We start from the raw sequence: 27791 nt of genomic DNA, 5'->3' as shown, positions 1-27791 counted from the left end.
CTGTCCCTCCCATTCCCTCCCGCCCACCCTTCGTCTATGGACAAACACATAAGGGCATGAGGGCCGTCCTTCAGGGGGAGCGGCCATAAGCGTCCCTCTCCCTCCCCCCAGATCAGGGCAGTGCAATACACAGATGGATGAGTTTCCCATTCACCCTCCTCCTGCTGGCTCACCTGAACACACAAGGTAGCAGACACAGAAACAGGTTACTTTTTTACAAAAGTCGTGTATAACAATAACATGACATCAAATGAGCACATTTATGATAAATAATGTTGAAGTGCTTCACTTCAAATAAACAATGAATGCTATCCATTCTGGCAGTGATGTATAGTGACAAGTGGACCAATTCAATATCCTCTCACTGAAAAGTAATTACTAAGGGTGTCAAAAAAAAAAAAAAAAAAAAAAAAAGATTCTGAGATATCGCAATATTCCATCACGCAATTCTCGTATCGACTCAAAATCCATTTGTATTAATCCTCACACGTGTGTTTTTGGTGGAAATAACCAATACAATGGCTGCACTTCTACTCCTGTGCACTAGCTAGCAGCGCTTTGAATTCTGCAGAAGTAATAACATCTTGCGAGAGTTATCCCAGGTGGCTTCTTACATTACAGTCTCATGGGATTCGGCGCCACGGAGCAAAAGTTTCAACATGGCAGAGTTGGAGATACTGGCTTGTACACAGTGTGAGTTACGTTTCTTTTTCCACACTGACAGCCTTGAGAAAGGCACTATCGGTATGCCCTCTACTTCTAGTGGTGGCACAGTTGTTCGGAAGTGATAAAAAAATTAAGACTTTAAAGGATTTGGAGTGAAATCGAGGGTTTGCAAAACAAGTTACGTCATGTTATTTAGACAATAATTATCTGAATACCTTAATTTTTTACTGTTATTACAATAATGTATAATGTTTGTTGCTGTAGTCTGATAAAATAAAATTCCTCCCAAAAATGACACTTATACTCGAGAGCAATTTACGTATTTTTTCCATCTTCTGTGTGCATTGTTGGGTGGTGTGATTTATAACTGAAAAATATAGTAACCAGCATATCCATTTATTGTAAAAGATTTGATTTAGATTGCATATTTGAAAACCCAATTTAAATTTTCTAAACCTACATACCACTCTTCATTATAATCTCGCTGATCCAATAGAAAATCTGGATGTAACCACCTTTTAGGTATCATTTCCAAATTAGATATATTGTATTCTGTAGAGCTCTAGTGTTAAAATACTTGACATCAAATTATTAGTACAGTCACCTCTTGGATGTGTATGGAGGCAAGTTTATACACCGTAGCAGGCCGCCAGTCGCTCCTTCAGCAGAGGGGGGAACTGCTCTGAGAACTGCTGCCAGTTCTCTTCCCCAACCTGTTCCTTAAATCCGTGCAGGATCTATTGGGAAGAGAGTTGCCAATTACAAACAATACTGTGTTTCGACAGGAACTGCACACCCTCCATGAGTCACAAAATTGCGACATGATGCGATTACTAATTTACTACATCATAGACTTCATAATGAGATTGACGGGTCAGATTCCACCTTCACTGCGCCACGCCTTCAAGTAGGGGGCCACCACACAATCCACTTCAGTTATTCGCAGTTGGTCTCAGCGACAAATGCAGCAATCCAACACCGGATTTAGGTTGAAAAAGTACAAAAGCTGTACCGCATACAAACAGGAAGGATTGTCTCAGGAGTGCTTTGTTCAAGGATTCAAGGTAATTATTATAATTTTTTTTCGCAAAAATTTTCAACGTAAAAACCTCTTTGTTGTAAGGCTGCCGCCACATTGTCTAACAGACTTGCATCCGTCTTTGACATATTTACGTAAAATCCTAACTGGCCGTTTTTGTTGTTGTTTTTTTTTTGCTCTTTTAACAAAGAATCGAGCCTGTTTTACGTCTATATATATGAAGAATTCAGGGATTTAAGCATTTATTCAAAAGAATTTTCAACAGAAAATCTCTCCTTACCTTATGTAAGGTGGCCGCTACATTTGCTTATTGACTAGCATCATTGTTCGCAAAATTTACATTAAAAAAATGCTAACTGCACGTTTTTTTGCCTTTAACCAAGCTGTTTTACGTCCATATCTATAAAGAATTTAGGGATTTAAGCATTTATTCACAAGAATTTTCAACGAAAAAAGCTCTTTGTCTGCGATTCCACTCGGTCAGCTTTGACGGCCACGCCAACAATGCGGGGCCCCTATTAATCGGCCCCACGCCCTGTCAATATATTATGAAGTCTATGACTACATGAAACTCCAGTTGCCTAGTAAAACATTGCGCAGTCTGCAAATCGTCAACTCCAGCTTGCCAAACACTGCTCCGAGTGATATCTCCAAAAATACCAGTCCCTCACCTTATAGAACATATCTCTCAGATCATCTTTGGGGTTCACCCAAGAGGCAACTGCATCACAGAAGAAGATGAAGTCCTGGGGGGAAAAATAATTAAAGGATAGGTGAGTTAAAAAGGTTTCAAGGAAAGAAAATGTACCAAATGAGTTAAAAAAAAAAAGTCTCACCTGTACCACACCTCCTGGATTTACACCAATCATCATGCAAATTCCCCGGAAAGCAGAGTCTTTCTCTTCATTATCTCGGATGTTGCGGAGTGATGTACACCTTCCATAGCAAAAATCATTTACAACCAAATTTCGTGTGTAAAGCATACCAAATGAAGTGAGACTTCAAAGTTCAGACTCTCACCATGGTCGGATAAACTGCGGCAGCATGGGTGCAACTTCCTGGGGACACACGTAGCCAAGTCTTCCGATAGTGATTGCTAAAAGAGATCAAATTGAGGCAGTGCGCTTCATTCGGGTCAACTATAAATTCCATTATGAATGGCAAAATTCTTAGATTTTGCATCACCTCAAAGATGATATCATGCATCCTAAAGCATGTTTATGTTGCGTTGTCGCAACAACTTCTGGTAATCAAATCATCATCCACTACTTGACAGACAAAAGGAAGTTGCAACTGGTTCAGCAATGAACAAAATGGTGAGCAATAAAATGTTCGCTTAGTTCAGGTTGTGACCACCATCCATATTTTAGAAGCCTGCATCATATTCCATTGTTTCTTGTGTAAAGTATACGCTCGTGGAATTAAACGCTCAAGTCCGTTAGAACCCTTAACGAGCTAAACAAATTTAAAAAATAAAACACGCAGGGTTGGGCAATAAGAAGGTTTAATTTTTTCTTCATTGCGAAGGATTTTTTTGTTGTTGTTGTTTTGCCAGGAAAGAAATCTTGAAACCACTTTTCGCAATAGATTATTCGATGAGTTTTTAAACTCATTTTCTCCCAGAAACGTATAAACACGTTCCATTTTTAATTGTTTCAGTCTCCCAAAGACGAATTTATACGTCTTTTACGTTTTTTTTTTTTCATAAGAGACATCTCTAGGTTCTGATTCAACTTGGCTCCAAAGCACAATGCTGAAAATCAATTTTAAAGCAATAAAACTGGCCACTGGAGGGCATTAGCGCATTTGGTAAGACCCCCAACCCGACTCAATGGAACGAACAGCCGGGCCGCACGGCCAGGGCGCCAGCAGAAGACGACCGAATGGACGTACAGGATGCCAGGCGGCAGACGACCGAGCAGAACAACTGGGAGGATGCACGGGATGCCAGGCGCTGGACGACCGCGCAGAATGACCGGGACCACCAGTGCAGCGGACGATGCCGTTGAGTCAGTGCTGCTCGCTGAGCAGAGCCCGTGCCGCAGTGCCGTCCGCTCCCATCCCCTGCGACTGAGCCGGAAACGCGCAAAGTTTACCCCAGCTATCGCGGCCACAACAGCGTCATCTTTCAGTTAGTTATGTGTAAATAAACTGTTACTTTGCTATCAAAAGCTCTATTTGTCTTGTTGTTTATGTTATTTTGTAAAAGGAAAACATTATTCAAATGTTTGGGATGTAACTAAAGCAAAAAAATGGCTGTGTTAAAGTCAAAGTTATGTTTGAAATGTATGCCTTTACAAAAAGCTCAATTTCTCTGTTTTTTTCATCAGAAATTGGAAAATTGTTCAAACTAAGCTATTTTCTAATGCTGATTTCTAAAGAATGGAAAAAGATATGAACAAACTTTTTTTCCTGCTGAGAGCAGAGAGTATAATCTTTCTTTTGGTGAGTTCCATGTTTTTCTGTGAGCCTTGCAAAATCAGTCAAAATCCAGTAAAACGGCCGGGAGCGAAAAGGGTTGCACCAGTGAAAATGGCTGGGAGTGAATGAGTTAAATGTAGTTATCTCTATGTATTTGGGTGCTGCTGAATGCACTAATAAGGGGATACAACAAGAAATTAAAGACAAAGTTTGCTTTACTTGTGTTACTATTGTTACACATTAAAAATAAAAGGGGGGGGGGGAATTGAGATTTTATTTTTAGACCATACCTCTCACCCCTAAAAATATGTAACCAAACTTGTGTGGAGAGAAGTTCTCTTACTAACAGTTTTGACTGTCAATAATACTTTTTCAACCAACGTGCCATTGTTTAACGCAAAATATATATGCCTCTGTATATCATACATAACTTTGCAAGGCCAGAGGGCATTGCTGAAAGCACTGAATGATCCCTTTTCGCACATACAGGGATATTTCAATGCATTTAGTACCGTCCTCTGGCGGTCGTACCAGATTCATACAAGCATATTATTTCTTTAAACATGCTCTACTAGTTGCTGAATACTGCAAATGCTTTTTTAGATACCAGTGTTTTCGAGCAGGGTCTTGGGAGTGTTTGGTCGATTGATGATTTCAACCAACTGGCTCAAAACCATTGGAATGTACGGCTGCATCTCCACACCCATCTGCATGCATATCTCTCCAATTGCCCAGGTGGCATTGTTGCAGACCGAGATGAACTCTGGGTTCAGGTTGGTTCCGAGAATTGGCATGAATTCAGCTGAAGGAATACATAAGAACAAAAGAAGACTTTTAGATGAGAAAACCAAAAGTGAATAATGTGTTTTACATTTTTACTCGGGGAAGTGAATTACCAATGCAAGGTTTGACATGAGGAAAACAAGCCTTGGTCAAGTCGCCCAGTAGAGCAAATGAACTCTGTCTTACTTCAGGCATTGTATCCTATGGCAACACAGTGAGAGTAATCAAGAAATGGAAATACAAAGGAGAGAAAATATACTTTTGATAATATTGTTCTTACAGAATAGCTGTATTGGCTGTAATTTGCAGTAAAAAAAAAAAACTTTCACTGTTTGCGCTTGCATTTTTTAAAGTTGGCTGTTTGAATAAATGAGAATTTTACCCCAACCAGATGTTTATTACTGGTATTTAAAAAAAAACTGCAAGTCGCACCTGCATGCACTGGAAGAGCAGAGTCATAATGTTGCTGTGAGCCACAAGTTTGTCCACGTGTCCACCCAATCCTTCAGCGAGGCCACTTAGAAGATCCAAAGCCACAATCATGAAGTCCTTGTCAGGTGCCTCATACTGATCGGGCTGCTGACTATACATCTATGAAAAACACACACACAAAAGTGAGGAAAACTCCTGACTATAAGGAAAGTCACAATATAAAGTAACAGGAGTGTCCTGGTCGCATATTTTCACACCCAAGTCCAAGACACCTGATTCTGAGAATCTCCTGATACAGAGTCCCGAGCCGATACCGAAAAAAATATATATATTTTTGAACAAAAGTTCCAAACATGCTACAGAACTGTATTGTTTACAGTACATTGATCCCTCGTTTCTCGCGGTTCATGGGGACCAGAACCCGCCGCGATTTATTCAGATTTAGCATTGGAAAGAGATACATATAAGATATATAAGCTATATATAAGACTTTTTTCCCACCTTTTTTTCCCCCCAAAGTATAATAAAAAAAAAAAGGCTTTTGGAATATATATTTTATATTTTAATAAATGGCTTTTAAGCACTTCAAATGTAATAATTATGATAAGTTTCAAACATGTTACTGTCCCACCAAATTATTTTTAAACAAGAATAAAGGATAAAAATGTTTGTCTTTATTAAATGCTTCATTGAGTTCACTCAAATTCACTCAAGGTCTTCACTTAATATAACCAGAATTAAGGGGCTTCTGACTCAACAAGACATGGAAAAACTTATGCATGCATTCATTTTCAGCAGATTGGACTACTGCAACGGTATATTTACAGGTCTTGATAAAAAATCAGTCAGGAAGCTGCAGCTAGTACAGAATGCTGCAGCCAGAGTCCTCACAAATACAAGGAAGCTGGACCACATTACACCGGTTTTGAAATCGCTACACTGGCTTCCAGTGAGTCAAAGGATAGACTATAAAATACTACTGCTCGTCTACAAAACACTTAATGGCCTTGGACCAAAATACATGCTCGACTTGTTAGATTCCTATGAGACATCAAGACCCCTAAGGTCGTCTGGAACCGGTCTTCTGCATGTTCCAAGAACAAGTACCAAACAGGGGGAGGCAGCATTTAGTTATTATGCTCCTCACCTCTGGAACAAGTTACCCGAACGTCTGAAGTATGCTCAAACTGTTAGCTCTTTTAAATCAGGGCTAAAAACGCTTTTGTTTAGCACTGCATATCCATAACTGTCTATATATTTCAATCTACCTGCTTTCTATTCCTCTTGTGCTTATCTCCATTGCTGATTTCAATTATTATTAGTAGTAGTTTTTGTTTTATTTTTATTTATTTTTATTCTGTGATTAAATGCGATCTTTGTCTTGGTTTTTACGTTGTGTTGATTTAAATGTGATTTTTATGATCTTCATGTGATGTAAAGCACTTTGAATTGCCTTGTGTTGAATTGTGCTATATAAATAAATTTGCCTTGCCTTGCCTTGCCTTACACACAATGAGTTGCCACAGCAACTGTTAACAACAAATTAAACGATGATTGACACATGTGGCGCTTTGAAGCTTTGGCTTTCAGGCATCTGTGGCAAGATCAAACATTAAACATCTGTCAATCATCATTAACTTTAATAAGCATTTCCACTGCACTGACTGACCAACAAAGAGCAGCACGAGGGAGAGTGAGACTACGTGATCGGCTCGGGACGGCTCATCTGTATTTATTTATTTTTCTAATTGGGAAAAAATCTGCAATGGACTGAGGGTGCGCAGTTTGACCCGCGAAGTAGCGAGGGATCACTGTACTTTCTCTTCTGCTTTTTCTGGAAGTGATGCCGAGTTTCTTTTGTCAATGCCAGTGTATTTCTGGATTATTTCGTTAATTTTTCAAATTTATTTAAGGACTAAAAAGTAAGTTAAAAACCCGATCCTTTTCACTCAATTCCGATCCTCTTAAAAATGGTGCGATCGGCCCAATTTCAGATCACTTGATCGGAAACATCCCTGTAATTAACTTTGCTTTAAAATTCCTGAAGTAGGGGTGGCTCACCATGGCCTGTGCCAGGGTCTTCTGTACCAATGTGACACAACGCTGGTAGACAGGCTCGCAGTAGGGGAGGAAGCCGCTTTGCAGAGCCGTAGCAACAGATGACAGACACTCAAGCAGGGGGAAGAGATCTTTATCTTCATCCTTCAATTCATTCCACTTAGAGATCAGGGGAGGCATCAACTTTTGTATGTACTCCTAAAAAAAGAAGGGTTGTAAGATGTGAATTACTTCATTATGGGCTATTTAAACTAAACAGGAATTGCCAAGTATTGTCTTTTTGAAGGCAGAAAACTTATGCATCTCTAGTTTAGGTGTTTATTATACTATACAAGTGACCATTATGAGGCTTGTCAGTATATGTGGGAGTTTTGTTGCTTACAGGTTGGTTCAAATGGTGTCCAACAGAGTCCGCTAGGGTTCCTATGGCATCATAAAGAATGAGTAGGTTCTTGTGTTGGTACTTCCCAAAAGCAAATACCAGCGTGTCCAAGATGAAGCTGAGGTAAGGCACTAGTTCTGTGCATGCCTCCTCCTCAAGGGTGGCAAATGCGCTTTAGAAAATAAAAATGTGGCTAGTGAGGAATTGGGAATAGCACATGTGGATGAAGAGGTCATCTAGGCCACATTTGTACCTGCAGGCCGCTTCTTGCACTCTTTTATTGCCATCCAGGATGCGTTTGAGAAGCTCAGTCATAAGAGGTTTGAGGTGAGCGTCAGGAGGCTGGCTGACTACCCAGTGTGCGTAACGACTGAGTGTCCAGCATGCGATGGAACGAACCAGGGCTTTCTTGTCACACAGACATTGTATGAGATGTGGGATGAGTTCCGGCAAGTAAGGTACCATCCCCTGCATGCATCCTGAAGTAAGACAAAAATAACAGTTCTACATTAAACATTCAAAACAGTTGGGAGATTTGTGAGTAAATGACCGAAGAAATACAATTCAGTTTTGTTAGACTCTGGTCAAAGAATTCTCATGCGCAGCTTCCACAAGTACAATTATTGAAAGACTTAATGCATAAAGAAATTAATATAATACAAAAACAAAAATCATAATGGCAATAATTACAAATATAAAGTGATAAACACTAAATTAATCTTAAAAAATTCTCAACAATTGAAATGAAATAGTATTTCAAGTTGAAGGCAGATTAAGTCTAAAACTTTATTGACTGTTTTTCTTTATACGGCTTTCTCCATTGTGGATCGCTAGCACCATATACAGTGCCTTGCAAAAGTATTCGGCCCCCTGGAATCTTGCAACCTTTCGCCACATTTCAGGCTTCAAACATAAAGATATGAAATTTAATTTTTTTGTCAAGAATCAACAACAAGTGGGACACAATCGTGAAGTGGAACAACATTTATTGGATAATTTAAACTTTTTTAACAAATAAAAAACTGAAAAGTGGGGCGTGCAATATTATTCGGCCCCTTTACTTTCAGTGCAGCAAACTCACTCCAGAAGTTCAGTGAGGATCTCTGAATGATCCAATGTTGTCCTAAATGACCGATGATGATAAATAGAATCCACCTGTGTGTAATCAAGTCTCCATATAAATGCACCTGCTCTGTGATAGTCTCAGGGTTCTGTTTAAAGTGCAGAGAGCATTATGAAAACCAAGGAACACACCAGGCAGGTCCGAGATACTCTTGTGGAGAAGTTTAAAGCCGGATTTGGATACAAAAAGATTTCCCAAGCTTTAAACATCTCAAGGAGCACTGTGCAAGCCATCATATTCAAATGGAAGGAGCATCAGACCACTGCAAATCTAACAAGACCCGACCGTCCTTCCAAACTTTCTTCTCAAAAAAGGAGAAAACTGATCAGAGATGCAGCCAAGAGGCCCATGATCACTCTGGATGAACTGCAGAGATCTACAGCTGAGGTGGGAGAGTCTGTCCATAGGACAACAATCAGTCGTACACTGCACAAATCTGGCCTTTATGGAAGAGTGGCAAGAAGAAAGCCATTTCTCAAAGATATCCATAAAAAGTCTCGTTTAAAGTTTGCCACAAGCCACCTGGGAGACACACCAAACATGTGGAAGAAGGTGCTCTGGTCAGATGAAACCAAAATTGAACTTTTTGGCCACAATGCAAAACGATATGTTTGGCGTAAAAGCAACACAGCTCATCACCCTGAACACACCATCCCCACTGTCAAACATGGTGGTGGCAGCATCATGGTTTGGGCCTGCTTTTCTTCAGCAGGGACAGGGAAGATGGTTAAAATTGACGGGAAGATGGATGCAGCCAAATACAGGAACATTCTGGAAGAAAACCTGTTGGTATCTGCACAAGACCTGAGACTGGGACGGAGATTTTTCTTCCGACAGGACAATGATCCAAAACATAAAGCCAAATCTACAATGGAATGGTTCAAAAATAAACGTATCCAGGTGTTAGAATGGCCAAGTCAAAGTCCAGACCTGAATCCAATCGAGAATCTGTGGAAAGAGCTGAAGACTGCTGTTCACAAACACTCTCCATCCAACCTCACTGAGCTCGAGCTGTTTTGCAAGGAAGAATGGGCAAGAATGTCAGTCTCTCCATGTGCAAAACTAATAGAAACATACCCCAAGCGACTTGCAGCTGTAATTGGAGCAAAAGGTGGCGCTACAAAGTATTAACGCAAGGGGGCCGAATAATATTGCACGCCCCACTTTTCAGTTTTTTATTTGTTAAAAAAGTTTAAATTATCCAATAAATTTTGTTCCACTTCACCATTGTGTCCCACTTGTTGTTGATTCTTGACAAAAAATTAAAATTTTATATCTTTATGTTTGAAGCCTGAAATGTGGCGAAAGGTTGCAAGGGGTTCAAGGGGGCCAAATACTTTTGCAAGGCACTGTACATATACATATACACACATATATACATATAATATATATATATATTACATAAATATATGGTTTCCCTTAGGCATAAAAGATTGTGGCGCACCGCCACACCAAAATAAAAGCCACTACACCTTAAAAATGAGATTTTTTTTATTTAAAGATATATTCTTATTTGTAATTTGTACAATTTAACAACACATCTGTGCTGTCAATATGCGCCAGTGTGGGAAACCAGTTAACCTTGTGAAGTGCATTGCTGCCACCTGTCGGTCAAAATAATTCATTGCATCTATTTTGTGACGCAGTTTGGCTCACAAGTCATTTACTTTTACAGTGCTGTGTCTATCGGTCGCACTGACACTCGAGAGTGCTTCCTGCTACGTTTCCGCCTCGGAAATACATGTCTAAGTATTTTACATTTACAGTAACCTATTGATGCGCCGTATATGCATACCTCTGTGGAGAAAAGTCATACGTACAAAACTTCTTAAGTGTTGTTGTATTGTAGAAGCCAGCCTATGCTTAAGGCTAGTAGTCGCTCAAGCAAGTTGTGATATCCCTGGTTGTAATTTCAGATGAGTATTTTGAAGTATAATAAGAAAAGATTTAAGTTGTCAACGGACGAGGGGTTGTTGTGGTAATGTAGTACGTATTTGGGCCCAATACAGAAAAGAAAAAAAAAAAGGACTGAGATCTAAGTAGCTGTTATCACCTATGCATTTTACGTATATCTACTGTAGCTGAGAGCTACGACATTAGTCTGGCTAATTAAATATTTCAAATAGATATTTGTTATGGTTCTTCTTGGAAAAAAAATTAACGTGAAAAAAAAACATTTTTCATTTGTCATTATATGAATCCATTTTGCCGTGGCACCTTGTCGGGACTGTCCGACTCCGATGTAGCCCACCACTACCACAGCTTAAAGAGTATGTAGCGGCAAAGAGGGTGTGAGACATCAATAGAACCGTTATGTGCCAAGATAACAAATATTGATAAAGTTACCAAAAAAAATCAATCATATTAATGAGCAATTATCGAAAATAGATCGAAAATGACGAACATTTCCGAAAGTGTTCCGGAAACAGCAGAATGGGGCGGAGACGTCACGACAAGTGATTGACAGTCGAGGCGGAGCCAGGTGCCATTGTTTTTTAACGACGAGAGAGTAGCGTTGGGGTTTGTTTGACCAAAACATCACAAAATGGTTCAAAACTGCTGTGCTATGTGGTGTACAAATAGTTATTTATCGGAATATAGTATCCATGAGTTCCTGAACGCGAAAAAAAAGCTGGACTACACAGACAATGGGTAAAGTTCGTCCGTGCAAAGAGGGCTAATTTTCTAGACACAGCCTCCGGCACGCTATTCTGTGGTGCGCATTTTCCACCTGAAAGCTTCTCGAACTATGGACAAGAGAAATCGGGTTTTGCTAAAAGATTGCTGCTCAAAGGAGATGCGGTGCCGACCATACAGGTGCAGCCACCTAAATGTCCCGAGATATCAAGAAAGAGGACGATGACTGGTAAAGGAGGCTAAAGCTAAGCAAATGAGGGGAGCAGCCAAGCTCGAAATGGCCAGAGTGACTACTCTTTTATAATAAAAAAATGTCACGCATTGGATACAAGACTGGACACATGTATAAATATATAAAATATAGAACAAAAAATAACAAGTAAAATATATAGAACAAATCCTCTGATCCCATTCATATTTGTGTCTGTTGGCAGAGCGAAAAGCTATGATAGCGCAATAAATGATAATTATTCTATGCATTCCTTTATTTTGCAGTCACGTTGTATCAGCTTCACAAAAAGAAATGCAAAACAAATCATTGGTGTTTCCCACACGATCTGCTGCCAATGTTTCATCAGTGTCATTGCTCCCCTCAATGACCGTTTCATTACGCTGCATTGGCGTTCGTTTGGGATCAAATTGGTAACCTAAAACACCGATTAAAGCTTCGTAACTCTACTCGTCACCATTAGATGAACATTCGTTACGTCCTTCTACGTCGGATTCGTCGTTGAAACTAGAAACGAAATTGCCTGCCATCATCGCCGCCATTCAGTATTAAAGCACTGAGCCTTTTTCTTGCTGAAGAAACACCCCTCACTGTCAATTCTGAATTCTCTTTTATTGACAACGAGGGGTGTTTCTTCATGAGGGAACCTGGAATATGTGCAGGACGAACACAATGCATCAGCATAAACAGCTCAAAACACCCCTAATTCTCCCCTCACTAGAAGGAATTATATTGATGCAGACAGGCGCTGCTCCCCTAGTGGCCGGTGGCACTCTCTTCACTTGTCATGACGTCACGCACACAATCTGCCAGATCTCGGGCGCCGGTCGTTTTAGCTTGACAATCGAGCCAAATTTCTCTCATTTTCTTGTGTGTAATTACACGAAGTGGCATGATATGAATACAAAAGGCATGAGTTTATGGATAAATGATGGAATATTAAAATTTGCCCAGGGCACTACATACCCTTTAAAAAAAATCCTAGGGGAAACCCTGTATATAGTTGAAAGTAACAACGGCAAGTGGACAGATGGTCTCACCCTCAGCAATGGCCCCGAGGACAAGGATGCCTGACTCTTTGATGACCCAGTCGGGGTGGAAGAGCAGACCTTTCAGTAGGGGCAGGAGATGAGGAAGCAGCTCTTCTCGGAACACATTGGCCAGAACATCCAGTGCTGCAGCAGAACATTTCCCTTAAAAAGAAAATCAGCAGTAAATCAGATTAAATTTGAAATGTTAATCAAGTAATAACAAGATGTTAACCAATCATGGTGAATGTACCAAAGAGTTGTGGTGGGAAAAAAAAGTTTAAAAAAGTTTAGCGTTTTCATGCAGCTTTTCCAATCAATCTTGTTTTACTGTAAAACATACAAAATTACCAGTGAAACAAGATAAAAACTTTTTGTCCCAAATGCTAAAATTATCATTTCCATTACCAAAAATTAAAATGCAACAGTACTTTACAAAAAGAAAATCCAAAGGTTTAAGGAAACGGATAAATTTTTTTCCTTGAAAATTACTACATTATATCAAGTCTCTAAATCTCTCTTTTTTAACATCTCAATACCTTTTAATTTTGGAACAGTTGGAATGTGAGCCAAATGTGGGCTTTCATTGAACAGATTATCAGATTAAATTCAATCACTAGACAGAATAAAATGAGGCCATCTAGTGGCCGCAAAACAATTACCACACAGTTTTTGAAGGCAGAAAACTTTATGCATCTCTAGTTTAGGTTTTTTTATTATACTATACAAGTGACCATTATGAGGCTAGTCAGTATATGTGGGAGTTTTGTTGCTTACAGGTTGGTTCAAATGGTGTCCAAATGCAATGGTATGGAATGTTAATACCAATTTTCTCCTCCTCACATTAACGTAACAAAGCGCAGCAGATGTTATGATCATTAACATTATGGTGGGAAGGCAAAAGTATGAAGGACACCAACAAGTACATTTATATGCTCACATTAATGACCACGAAAGTCTGCAACATAATGCGAGTGGGCTCATGTGGCTAACTGACTCTTGATGCGATTAGCGATCATTTTTTTGGTCTTTTTTTTTTTATTGTGATCCACCGATTACCAATCACACATAATTTATGAAAACAGTCCTGTTTGATCGGCTGGCACCATTGTTTTACTTACGTAGGTTCCAGTCAGACAACGTATCATCATCATCGTCCTCATCATCATCAATGTCTTCTCCTTCCTCTCCCTCCCCTCCTTCATGCTGTAGTGTGACAGTGCGGGACTTGTGAAAGCGAGGTTTGATGTCTTGTTCACTGTCTGGAATTGCCTCATCTTCCTCTACATCACCCTGGAGAACAAGAAATTGGCAGATGAACAAGAAAGCAGTGACGGAGCCCTTAGACTAAAATAAAAGGGAGCCAAGGGTGGCTGCATGCCAAAAGCTGGGAGTAATTGTCTTGCCTTTAGAAGAATAATATCTATTTCAGAGTATTTCATCCCATTCACCAAGATCGGGATGAGTCTGAAACGAGAAGAGTAGATTGACAAAAGGCATTTCTTTCACTATATTTTGTAAATCAGGCTTGTCTGACTTCTTTATGAGTCGATTGTGCGGCACTTACTGGACCAAGTGGCCTGACAGGGCCTCTTTACAGATTGGCTGCTCAGCTAGAGTCAACCAGAATTCACAGGCCTCCAGAGCCACGTTCTCATCTGGGTCTTGGGTCCGCTGCAGCATGTACTGACGGGAACAGAGAGATATTAATAATGATGACAAAGAGCCCCACAAGACCCGCTGATTTACTCTACATCAGGGATGTCCCGATCGCATATTTTTGCACCAGAGTCACCTGATTTAGAGGATCAGCCGATACAGTCTCAATCCAATACCGAAAAATTATTTATGTATTTATTAATTGTTATATGTATTTATTTATCTGGATTATTTTGTTACTTTTTAGCCCTTTAAAAAAAAAACATATCAGTGTACTGCCCAAAATAGTGTGTTTCCTTGTGCAAGGCCTGACAGCCAGCTAACATTGAATGTCCTCCAATGAAACACAGGGCTTGGTCTTTTGTTTTTCATATGAAGTAATTCGTTTAATTTTGTGAAACTGTAACAAAAAAAAATGTGTGCATTCAACAAAACTGCACAATGCACGCCGGTATACAAATACTATGTCAACCAGGGCTGTGAAATCGGTCCTCCAAGGGTCGCAGTGGGTGCTGGATTTCATTCCAATCAAATGAGATGAATACCTTTACACCAGCCTGGTGTCTTACAAGTTTAATCCGTTGATTGCAGTCAGGTTGTTTTAGCAGAAACATCATTGGTTGAAGTGTCTGTGCTAGATCTGTTGAAACGAAGACAGGACCCACTGCGGCTCTTTGTAGAATCGGTTTGACACCCATCATGTAGACATCACACTTCCCTTGCGCCACAAGCTGTGAGTATAGGTTAGCTTCCATACAGCAGATTTATTCAAATTTTGTTCATAGAGCTTTTCCACATAAACTGCATATTAACAGGTTGGTGTAGACGTAAAATACTTTCAAACATATAGTTTCCAAGGCAGAAACGCAACAGAAAACACTCAACAGCGTAAATGCGACAGACACAGACAGACAGACTGTACTGGGCAAGTGAATGGGCCCGTGTTCCAAACAGCGTCACACAATGGATGCAATGAATTATTATGACCACAAGGTGGCAGTAACGTACTGTAAAATATCAACTGGCTCGTAACACTGTCGACTCTGGGCAGCACACTAAGTTTCTTTTAAATTTAAAACCTGATCTTTCAACTTGATTCCGATCCCCTGAAAAATGGGGACATCCCTACTCTAAATATGGGAGCGTAACTGAAAGTCTCACCTGGATGATACTGTGCATGTGAGGGATGAGACGGTCAATGCGGACTTCCAACAGCATCACCAGAGCCCTGCACACGTTCTTCCGCACTTCACTGTCTTCATCACCTGCCAGCGCGAACAGACTCTGGATAGAAGAGAAAAAGGCAATGAGGCCAGGAATGTTTGCATGATCATTTTTTTCAGCATAGAGAAGAATATAAAGAGAAAACGTGAGTGAAAACTCAAAACAGTTAAGTTTACTTTAAGCATGTATTCAAAACCTCATCTTCCAAATCACTATCACAGTTTTATCTACCACTGCTGTGTTGAAATAATACAATCTACTTTACTCTATGCAGTCTGTGACATTTTCTTTTCTTTTACTGATCAGACTTTAAAGGTACAAGAATAGGTTGATTTAGTCTAACTTAGATGGGACACTATAATCGCATTCTGGATTCATACGATGGGGGAAGGAGAATGATAAAAGTACTCACCTCAATGAAGGTGTCTATATTATCCATCAGAGCCTGAGCACGACTAATAATGAACTGGTTCACACATGCTATAGCGTGGGACCTGAAGAAGATAGCAGGATTCTGTTTAGAAGAAGCCTTATTTTTTGTAAGATAGATAAGATTTTATTATAAGACTCAACGTCCAAATCACAACATAACACAGCAATAGATTAAATAATAATAATAATAAAACAAGTGGACTTCGGTATACAACACTGGGTCTCCTAGCGTCCCACTTTTAAAAGGCACATACAGTGGGGCAAATCTTAAGATCATAACGACACCCTTAACCCTCATGCTACACTGTCTACATTTTTTGTAAATTTTCGAATTTCTCACCTTTAAATCAAAGAAAAAGCATATTAAAAAAAACACCAGAGAGCTGCCATTTCCAGGGGGTGTCTAAAATGTCCTGAATTTCAAAATGCCACCTGCTGAGCTTTCTAAGGCATTGCAGCAATGAGATTTTACTTTTGATACTGAAACATAGCATTTTTACATTTTTGTAGCATAGACACCCATTATAATTCCAATTTTTGAATGCATTGTAAACCTAATGTGCAAAAATGCATTTCCCGCGATTACCACATCAATTGCTTTATTTACGCTTGTTCAGACGTATGCATGCTAAATTTTTGGGTTGAGAGCATTTACACCCCTTCACCGTTGGGTAACGCCAGAGGCTCGCAAATGATTTTGCCTTTTTGCAGCCGGCTCCAAAATTTTGCATCTGTGTTCAACAATTCCGGTCGGGACTTTAGTAGGGCTTGGTGGGGACCTCCAGAAATGACTGGCCGAGTTCTTTTTCAAAAAATAAAGTGTTTGTTTGAATTTTATACGTCTACGCAATACGCATGCGTGTGTGCGTCTTTAGTTCAAACGGATGTTCTGCATAGACATTGGCTCAGATTTCGAAAGTTACGTTTTGAGTTGCGTTTTTGAATCTCAACTATGATTGGTCCGCGTCGTGTTTGAATTTATTAGCCCGCGATTGGTCAAGCTCCGATTGATAGAAAGAGGAGGTCCTCCTCTTATTACGCGGCGTCATCCTAGGGAGCGTCAGGATGACGGCAGTCATAATAGTCGGGTCGGATCCATCGGGCAGCGCCGATCATACTTATGGAACTCGGAAAACAAAAAAGCGATATGGCATCCAACCAACGAAGTGGCTGGACATTACGTCCCTGCGCGAATCCCCACGTTGTATGCAGTATGATGCTAGATGAGCAGTCGGGAGACGGCGTTTGCGTTATTTGTAAACCAGGAGATCGTCGCGAAAATAGTCGCATTGACCAACATCCAAGGGCTCCAATCGCTCAAGAACTGGTCTCCCCTCACGCCTCAAGAGCTGCGGTCCTATATCGGGCTGCTTATCCTATCTGGAATGTACCGCTCCAGGCATGAAGCGACGAGCAGCTTGTGGTGCGTCAAGACCGGGCGTTCGACGTTCCCCGACGCAATGGCTCATCGGGGGTTCATGGAGATCAACCGAATGCTCCGGTTCGATGATAAGCTGCTTAGACCACAGCGGTACTATGCAAGCAAACTGTCGCCGATTTAAGATTTGTGGATCAGCTGGATTTTCCGGCTGCATGAAATATATAACGTGGGACGTAACGCGTCCGTGAACGAACACCTAATTGCCTTTAGAGGACGCTGCTGCTTCAAACAATATATGCCGTCAAAGCCCGCAAAGTATGGCATGAAGATTTGGGCCCTTTGTGACGCCCGAACCTCCTACGCATCAAAGCTGGAGGTCTACACCGGCAATCCTCCAGGGGACACGCGTCAACACAACGTGGGATTGCTTGTGGTGCTGGGACTCGCTGACTGATTGCTTTATATAAATTCTGTTATAAATTCTTCATAGCTGTTGTGACTTTCCTTTTCAAGGTTATAGTGTATGGATAGCTCTGACTCCAGTGAACATTTTGAGTGGTTGAAAGTAAAAAAAATATTCATAAATGACTTCGTTATCACACCTCAAAACATTTACAATTAATGTAAAAATTGCGTGTTTACACAAAAATGGCCATCGCAAAAAATAGGCATGCATAAAAAAATATATATATTATTATAACTCATTGACCTTTTCAAGGCTCTAATTGTGTGATATGAAATGTTCCAATTCATGTGTGTGTGTGTGTGTGTGTGTATTTATGTATGTATGGGGTATTATACACAAAAATGGCCATCACAAAAAATAGGCATGCATAAAAAAATATATATATATTATTATAACTCATTGACCTTTTCAAGGCTCTAATTGTGTGATATGAAATGTTCCAATTCATGTTTTATATATATATATATATATGTATGTATGTATGCAGCATAGTTTGTTTTGGTTATAGCACAGTACTGCTTTTATTGTCCATAGAGGGCAAAACATACAAATAAAAAAATAAAAACTATATATGTATGGATAGCTCTGAGGCCACAGAATCATTTTGTGTGGTTGAATGTAAAAAAATATTCAGAAATCACTTAGTTATCGCACCTCAAAACATTTACAATTATTGTAAACAACTGTATGTTTAGGGGTATTATACACAAAAACGGCCATTGCCAAAAATGGGCATGGATAAAAAAAAATCTGTTGTTATAACTCTTTAACCTTTTCAAGGCTCTAATTGTGTGATATGAAATTTTCCAATTCATGTTTTATATATATATATGTATGCAGCCTAGTTTGTTTTGGTTACAGCACAGTACTGCTTTTATTGTCCATAGAGGGCAAAAAATACAAATAAAAAAATAAAAACTATATATGTATGGATAGCTCTGATGCCACTGAATCATTTTGAGGGGTTGAATGTAAAAAAATATTCAGAAATGACTTAGTTATCGCACCTCAAAACATTTACAAATATTGTAAACAATTGTATGTTTAGGGGTATTATACACAAAAACAGCCATTGCCAAAAATGGGCATGGATAAAAAAAATTCTGATATTATAACTCTTGGACCTTTTCAAGGCTCTAATAGTGTGATATGAAATTTTCCAATTCAGTTTTGTTTTATACATATATATCCAACATAGTTAGTTTTGGCCGTAGCACAGTACTCCTTTAATTGTCAATAGAGGGCAAAAAATACAAATAAAAAAATAAAAACTATATATGTATGGATAGCTCTGAAGCCACTGAATCATTTTGAGGGGTTGAATGTAAAAAAATATTCAGAAATGACTTAGTTATCGCACCTCAAAACATTTACAATTATTGTAAACAATTGTATGTTTAGGGGTATTATACACAAAAACGGCCATTGCCAAATATGGGCATGGGTAAAAAAAAATCTGTTGTTATAACTCACTGACCTTTTCAAGGCTCTAATTGTGTGATATGAAATTTTCCAATTCAATTTTGTTTTGTACATATATATCCAACATAGTTAGTTTTGGTCGTAGCGCAGTGCTGCATTTATTGTCAAAAGAGGGCAAAAAAGTACAAATTAAAAATAAAAACTATATGTGAATAGATAGCTATGATGCCACTGAACATTTTGAGTGGTTGAAAGTAAAAAAATATTCAGAAATGACTTAGTTATCACACTTAAAATACGTCTACATTTTTTGTAAAAATTGTATGATGCGTTATATATTTTTTATGATCACACAAGGGTTAATATCATTATATTTTATATCGTGTAGCTCCCCGTACCTGGCACACACAGTGAGCAGCTGCTGGAGACCAGCTGAACTCGGACTAAAAAGCACACAGTCGTCGGCAAACTCAGCATACATAAGATGGTTCACCACCAACCCACGAGCCATGCAGCCAGTTTTACACCTACTTAACTGCTTTGACGAATCATTCATATAAAAATTGAATAAAATTGGAGATAAGATGATCCCCTGTCTAACCACACTGGTGACCTGGAAGAGTCAAGACACACACAGTCATCCCACTTCACGTGCATAGTTTGGTGTGCATACCAATATGACAGAATTCTTAAAATATCGTTGGAAACGCCCGCTTGGCTTAAATTTCTTAAACAACTTCCCATGGTTCACACGGTCAAAAGCCTAGGAAGTGTCTAAAAAACACATAGGAGTTTTTATTTATACTGTATATGTATTTACCAATTCTTTTAGAACGTAAATACACATATCTGTACCATGCTTAGGTTTAAAACCAAACTGATTATTGCCATTTGTCATGCCTGTAATTTACAGGACTTCACAGGCTTTAAAGTCTTAACTACCGATTCAGACCCCCGAGTGTCCGACACTTCCGTGCGGAAACTTACACAGAACTTTGATTCCGCATGAAGCGCTTCACTTGCACTAATACCGTGATAAATTTTATGAGAAAAAAATATGCATAAAACAAAACTGAAACGGTACGCAAGTGAACCGAACAGGACATAAACAACCATAACGGTTCAATACAACCACATGACCCGTTTTACCCTAGTGGAAACAGAGTTAAAATGTCATTCAAACTGACCTGATCTTGGGGCTGCAGTGTTTGAAAAACTGCAGGAATTTAGGAATCATAATGTTAAGTGGTCTATTCAGTGCGTCGCTGTCCAACAGCTCAGAAGAGTCTTCGCATATCTTCTGCAAAGCTCCAAATGAGCCCTGAAAAAATTATGAAAGAAAACCACACAATCAATATGAGTACTTTCTATAGACCCTACTCACCAACGTCACAGAATGACGTGTCGCTGTATCCGGCCGCCATATTGTCAGTCATTGTTTATCCGTATTCTCAATGGTTTTAATCTGTCGTGCAATTTATAGTAGGGTTGTCCCAAACGACTAATTTTCTCCCGATTAGTCAGCCGACTATTTTTACGATTAGTCGACTAATCTAATAATAAATTTTTTTTTTTTTTTTTTTTTTTTTTTACTAATTTAGCAATGACATTTTTGTTGACGCTTATCAATTCACAAAAAACATATTGGAACACTCAAATTATTTATTAAAGTACAAATAAACTCGTAAATAACAATAATAAATCACAAATAAACAATGAGTTCAAATGCTGATAGAATTAACTAGTGTAGCATCCCGATTGAAAAGATGGTCTCTTAAACTGATGGTTTACAACTTTTATTCCATCCTTGATGTAAACACACTGTAAGAGCTACGGTGCACACAAATAAAGCAACACAATTAGAAATTAACAAAAACTTTTCACCTTTTTCCTTTTAAACCTTATTTATATATCAATGAATTGCCTATATGAATTGCCTTTACCTTATTACCTTATCATTGACAATCTCTCCCTTGAGTGCAATGACTGTATATACTGTATATATTTATGACCTTTTAACCTTATATAATTTTCTATACATTAAAATAAACCATAACATGAAATAAACCTTTCAATTAGCATTAAGAACAATACTAATAACACTTATAGGCCCATTGTCAATGAAACATTATTATTTAGTAAGGCGACAGCACCCTCTGGTGTACAAAAAATGAACAACAAAAAAAAATTACAAACTGCGTGAAGGCGCTTGAGGTGTTTATTCACGGCCGACGCGCAGCCAAGCTTGGCACTGAAGAGACAGGACAGAAGAGTGTACTCTCCTTTGTTTCTTTGAAATAAGTCAATGTTTTGGACACTCTGGTGCGCTTTTTTTGGCTTTGTGCCGCTTTCCCCGCTTGCAAACAGAGCATCCGACACTCTAACTTTCCACGCATATATTTTTTTAACCCTTCATTAACCGTCGACGGGATGTTGTGCTCGTCGACGGATTTACGTCATCGATGACGTCGACATAGTCGACGTCATCGATGACGTCGACTATGTCGACTAGTCGGGACAGCTCTAATTTATAGTTAAATTCATGGAAGCCCCGGTGCTTTCAGACGCTGTAAACTCATTGGATGCGTTGCATAAAAGGCGTTATGTGGACAAGCTTCAGTCTATCCATTCGCCAGATCCATATTTGATGCCTAAATTGATATTTTTCGACCCGCTGTCTTCGCCGTCTCTGCCTGACATCTGCTACCCTGATATCTACAACTATCTTGTCCACAGAAACTCAGCCTATTCTCACGAAACTTTGAAAAACTTTAAGAGCAGCACTCTATGCAACATTACCCCGTGTGACCCTTTACCTCCATTTTTTAAAAATGGTGACAATCAAAAAAAAAAGAAAAAAAGTTGACTGCGATGGCCGACGCTTCAAGGATAGGTGGATATTGGACTATTTTTTCAATAAAATACGCAACAACTGTGTTTGCCTCATTTGCAAAAAGACAGTCGCTGTTTTCAAAGAGTTCGATGTATATTACCAAACAAGACACGCTGACATGTACATTACAGGGAAGCTACGCAGTGAGAAATTATAGCAACTTGAAGCTAGTTTAATTTCACAGCAGCACTATTTCGCAAGAGCCCGAGTGTCGAAAGAGAACGCCACAAAGGCGAGATTGTTGAAATTATGAATTTTAAAAATTATAATAAAGCAAATGTGACACACAGAAGGGCTTGCTAAAATGTGTTTAAATATATTGTTCTACGTAAATCAGCCAAGGTAGCCCCCCACATTTTTACCACACCAAATCTTGCCCCCTTTGCAAAAAGTTTGGACACACCTGTTTAACTGATGATCCGGAGACGATGCCAGCTTCTTTCACTTGGTACCAGCTAAATATTATTCAAAAAAATAATGATGGCGGAAGAAATAAACATCTTTGAAACTGTATGTTGTCGGCGATTAGCCTCGCAATGATCTTAATAGTGCTTGTCAGCCCAAAACGCTCTAAATATATATTAAATGCATCTTACCAGATATAAAATGACTACTACATAATCTGCGGTGATCGTTTGGTGCCCAGTTTTCTCGTCGAATTGCACCAGTCCATCTCGCTCTCCTCTCTGGGTCTCTCGGAATACGGTAGAACTTCAAGTCTCTCCATCTATCTTCTCTGTTACTGCAACCAACCGCCACACACGCCTTCACCATTTTGATGATTAATGTTAACGAGCAGAAAAACACGCCACAATAGGAGGAATTTACGTAGCGGTAATGCTTAAACCCGACGAGCTGACGGACAATATGGCGCGGAGGCGTGGTTGTGACGTCATGTGAGTAGGGTCTATAGCAACAGCTGTATGCTTTGTATGTGCCGCCACACCAGTCTGACCTCACAGGTGTTGTAATCCTCCGAATTCAGAAGATTGCAAAGCTGCGGCAACAGTTCCGGCCATGCTTGTAGCTCCCCTTTCGAAGCTATGGTTGTGATCAAGATACCTTGATGACAAAACAAAAGTTAAACAGAAATATAACAGCCAGAGAAATCTAAGAATATTGAAATAAGAGTTAAAAACACTTCCACAGCCACATTACGCACACACTCAATCCACCTACATAGCAGTGTGACACATTGACTCCAGCTTCATTTTAGCACCCACCAATTGTAGCTCTAATAAGCGGTGAAGGATCTCCAATGTTGTTGAGACATTCACGTTTGATAAAGTCAGCTACATTGGGAGGGAAGTTCTGATAGTGAGCCTTAACATTGTTCTTCAGTATCAGGCCACTGAGCGAGCGAGTAGGCTCATCTAGAGAAGGAAGGTAACAAAGAGATTAGAGAACATTGTAAACAGGGTTGCACAACTATTTTGGTCTGATTTTCAAATGGATGGAGGTTATTACATGGTGGCAGTGCTCATTTTTTACCCACCCGACCTAACTGGATGAATGTAAAGAACTGCGCAATCAGCCGAGTTGACAGTTTACTAGGGCAGCAGTCCCCAATCTTTTTTGCACCACAGCTTTCATGCAAAAATGGTACTTCTGGGCAATATTGCAGGGAATATTGTTTATATTTTATTCAAATACCATTAATACATCATAAAATTGAACACATAAATATTTTTTTAATCATAAATGTCCTGTTATTCTTAAGTACGATTTGAAGACAACAACAGGATATTAGTTATTTACATACACATGAGTTTCTGTCAAATGATTAAAAAGACAGAAAATCATACAACTGGGTCCAATTAATAAAACATGCATGTTTGAATATGGAGAATTTCAACAAGCAAATGCTATCAAATCTTCCAATTGCTGTAATAGGGGTTGATTTACCCCAATACTTTAATTAATCACTTGAATTCTTTACTTTCAACTGTACTCAGGGGTAGCATGCCTTTCTACAATAAAATACACAATCTGCTCATGATACTTCTGTGTACTTTTCTCTTCTTTAACTCTCATTATCTATTTGGCTATTTGAATTTTAGGTTTATATTTTTTAGCTAAAACTAAATGATATAATCAAATCATCTTATATCGCTGAGCAGCAAGACACAGGCGTGTGCAGTATCCTTTTGCAGGCTAATCAGTTTGTGAAATTATTTCATTAAAGGGATCCACCGATAGAAAGGCTTGTAGTTCTTAAAAGATAAACGTTATCATGAGTTAAAATAATTTGATATTGAAACCTCTCTTGGATGTTTTCGTTTTTATACAATTTGTAAAATTAGTTTAACTAGTAGGTCGCCATTGTTGTTGACGTCGCAGGGCGGTGACGTCACATGGTTACGCTGAGCTGAAAATGAATAGGAAAGACGGGATGAAACGAGAGTAGGGGAAAAAAAGAACGTTTTTTTTGCCAAAATGTGCTACACCGGCGAAACGTGCTACAAGAGGCAAATTCGACACACAAGTACTACCGTGCTCTTTCAGCTTGTTTTGTTTAGATGCATATAGACAGAACATACTAAAAATGCCTTAAGAAAAAAACTTAAAAGCAATAATATCAAATAAGGGCTATGTGACTAATGTGGTCAACAGATCAACAGTCTTCTTTAAAGCTACCACAAGAAAATACTATGCTTAAAAGTATGAAAGGGAAACACAGGCAAAAAGTATTTTGAGGAAATGAAAAGGTAAAAAAGACTCAATAAAAACACAAAAACTAAGTACTCGGCACTTTTAACCGATGAGCGCATGTGTTGCAGGTCGCGCCGCGTAGAAGGAATTGCAGTAACCCGGTCTTCTGACAAATTTTGCAACCCATCAAAAATTGCAACTTTGCGGGTTGCGCATGCACGTAACATTAAAAATGGCCACATATGCAGCGATTCCAAAGTAAACACTACAAACTTTCTTTAAAGGAATATTTACTTAAGTTTGACCATGGAAGGAAATGTAGAAAAGTTCTCCTCAGACACGTCCTACCATGCTAGCTGCAACGCTTTCTCACTATTAACGACTTTGCCGTGTCGTTAAGCATTAATTTACGCCATTTTCGTGTTGCACATGTATGTTTATGATGTATCTAGTTTATTTAGCACCTTTGGATAACATTGAGAGTCCAACAATGTAAAAGAGGGCTTTTTTTTCAGCGCCACAAAAGCTTTGGTAGCAAAATTTTATAAGGGCAAATTTTGACAGAACACCAGTAGTATTCATCGAGTGACAATCTACGCCATCACCCCGAGCGTCCATACAACATGGCGCTCTTGGTAGGTCAGAACATGCACTAAATGTTAGATTTTAAAATCAATGGCAATGTTTTATGTGTTTCTAATAATATATTTTACTAAAAGAGAACAAGTGTGGCTTATTAGAGCCTACAAGTCTAAGTCCTAGGTTCCCTTTAAGGGCACTGAAAAGATGGATTCATTTGAACCTATCAACGCAACACACACCCGACCTCAATCTATTGAAGAAGAAAAATATATATATATTTGGAACGCAAAAGCATAGTGACCACTTTGAATTTGAACCTCCGTAGTATTTGTGTGCATCCTCCAATACTTTGAGTGATAAGCGAGTTGCGGTTATTGAATGAACTGATAAACATACTCACCCTCTGACTTTAGGCTTGTGAGGACAAAGATGAGATAGTTGTTGAAATCCGGAAACTGGTTAAGTTGCTCCAGTTTCTGTAGCTGCATTAAGGAGTTCAACCAGCTAATCACATGTTACAAAGGCTAACACACCCTCACATAACTGAAATAGTTGTTTGACTTTACAACAGTTTACTTTAAAACATATATAATAATAATAATAATAATACATTTTATTTCTAGAGCGCTTTTCAAGCCACACAAAGACGCTTCACAAGAGAGATGGAATCACAGTATTATCGAAACAATCATAAAAAAATAAATAAATAAAAAATAAATAAATAAAAAAAATTTAAAAAGATAAAATATTGAAAGCACAATAAAGAGAAGTAAAGATATAACTGAGCTAGGGGTCATGGTGGGTAAGAAAGAGTGAACAGGTGTGTTTTGAGTCTGGATTTGAAGAGTGAAAGGGTAGATATACTATGAAGATCAGGGGGTAGGGAGTTCCAGAGCTGGGGGGCGCACTGACTAAAAGCTCCGGAACCAAAAGTCGAGAGGCGGACACATGGGACAGAAAAGGGGGAGGATATTGGAAGAGCGAAGTGGATGGGGTGGGTTGTTTAAACAGAGTAGATTGCAAAGGTAGGGAGGGGCCAAGCCATGGAGTGTTTTGAAGGTGATGATGAGGATCTTGCAATTGATTCTTTGTTTGACAGGAAGACAGTGAAGTTGACGGAGGATGGGGGTGATGTGGTGTGTGGCGGGGGTCCGAGTGATGAGGCGTGCTGCTGAGTTCCGGAGGAGCTGCAGTTTTTGGAGGGACTTGTTAGGGAGACCATAGAGCAGCAATAAACAAGCTTATTCTCCAATTCTGCTTTTTCAAACAGACATGTAAGGATACTTCTTGCACTGCTCTTTGTGTTGCCGTGTCTGGAGACTGGGAGTCCTTGAGAAGCTGGAGCACTTGTTGGAGACTTTGTTCATCAGGTTGCCACTCCATTCTGAAGCACATAAACAATTAGTTTTAACCCAACGAGCCTAATCGTCACCACCATGGGACAGTACAGCTAGAACATACTGTGTAGACAAAAAGAAAAAAAAAATCACATCTAAGGACAATGTAGAGTCCACAGTCTATCAACTATAACAGATGATATCAATATGAACATTACTGTATATTGCACACAACAACATTTGGAATGACCCCATTGTGACGCAACGAGTATCGCCATGTTAGGTTACATTTATGGGCTGTTGATGTGATGATCTGTCCGTATGATAAAATAGCAATTCTTGGTTAACAGGGCACTTTAGGTAGCCTGTATGGTTAAAATCACGATCCGACTAATCTTATAACAGGAGGCCCAGACGACACAGGCACAGATATCCGACGGACAAGCAAATCATCGTTGCAAACCTTAATACGAATACTCCTGCGCTAACGACCACTGCAGCACCTTGTCAATCTACGGGGCTCGGGCTTATTTTCACGACTACCGCGACCGTTTAAATGAAGCGTATTAATATTCAAAGCAGAACCGTCGCGAATCAAAACCCCCGGTAGCTAGTATATAGCGCGGCTAGCTAGCATCTGCTTGAATGTGCCGCGAAAATCTTACCTGCTCACTCTGATGTATCGATTGTACGTTTTTGTAAGCAATCCTGCGGCTGCACAGAGGCAACAAACATCAACGTCATATAACTAAGATGAGTAAAACCGAAAAGCAACTTCAACTCTCAGGAGCTCTCGATAGTGCTGTGTTGCTAGCTGTGACAGAGATTGCATGCCTTGCAATCAAGCCGGTGATGGGCATGAACACGGTCGGCTTCCGTACTGGGCGGCTTGTCGTGTCAATAATGTACAGTAAATAGTTCAAAAGATGTTTTTAGGGAGGGGGG

The 27791-nt window shown here is 39.3% G+C and overlaps 1 protein-coding gene across 1 annotated transcript; it reads right to left on the bottom strand.

The window, feature by feature from the left end:
- Window positions 1-27: 27 nt before the first annotated feature.
- tnpo2b (transportin 2b) lies at window positions 28-27791 on the bottom strand. The gene is made up of 23 exons (XM_057844301.1): window positions 27512-27791; window positions 26794-26893; window positions 25910-25985; window positions 23499-23648; window positions 23231-23337; window positions 20570-20703; window positions 16094-16175; window positions 15619-15741; window positions 14366-14484; window positions 14205-14265; window positions 13920-14091; window positions 12811-12963; window positions 8035-8260; window positions 7782-7953; window positions 7403-7597; window positions 5342-5500; window positions 5023-5110; window positions 4734-4928; window positions 2726-2801; window positions 2542-2641; window positions 2377-2451; window positions 1271-1403; window positions 28-173 (listed from the first exon to the last, which is right to left on the bottom strand). Exons 2-22 carry the CDS (start codon window positions 26890-26892, stop codon window positions 1296-1298), a joined length of 2670 nt encoding a protein of 889 aa, XP_057700284.1. The 5' UTR covers window position 26893; window positions 27512-27791; the 3' UTR covers window positions 28-173; window positions 1271-1295.

The sequence above is a fragment of the Corythoichthys intestinalis genome, chromosome 8 (genome assembly GCF_030265065.1).
Source record: "Corythoichthys intestinalis isolate RoL2023-P3 chromosome 8, ASM3026506v1, whole genome shotgun sequence".
Classification (NCBI taxonomy): domain Eukaryota; kingdom Metazoa; phylum Chordata; class Actinopteri; order Syngnathiformes; family Syngnathidae; genus Corythoichthys; species Corythoichthys intestinalis.
Note: the sequence above shows the minus strand (reverse complement) of the source record. Positions and strands in the feature narration are given on the sequence as shown.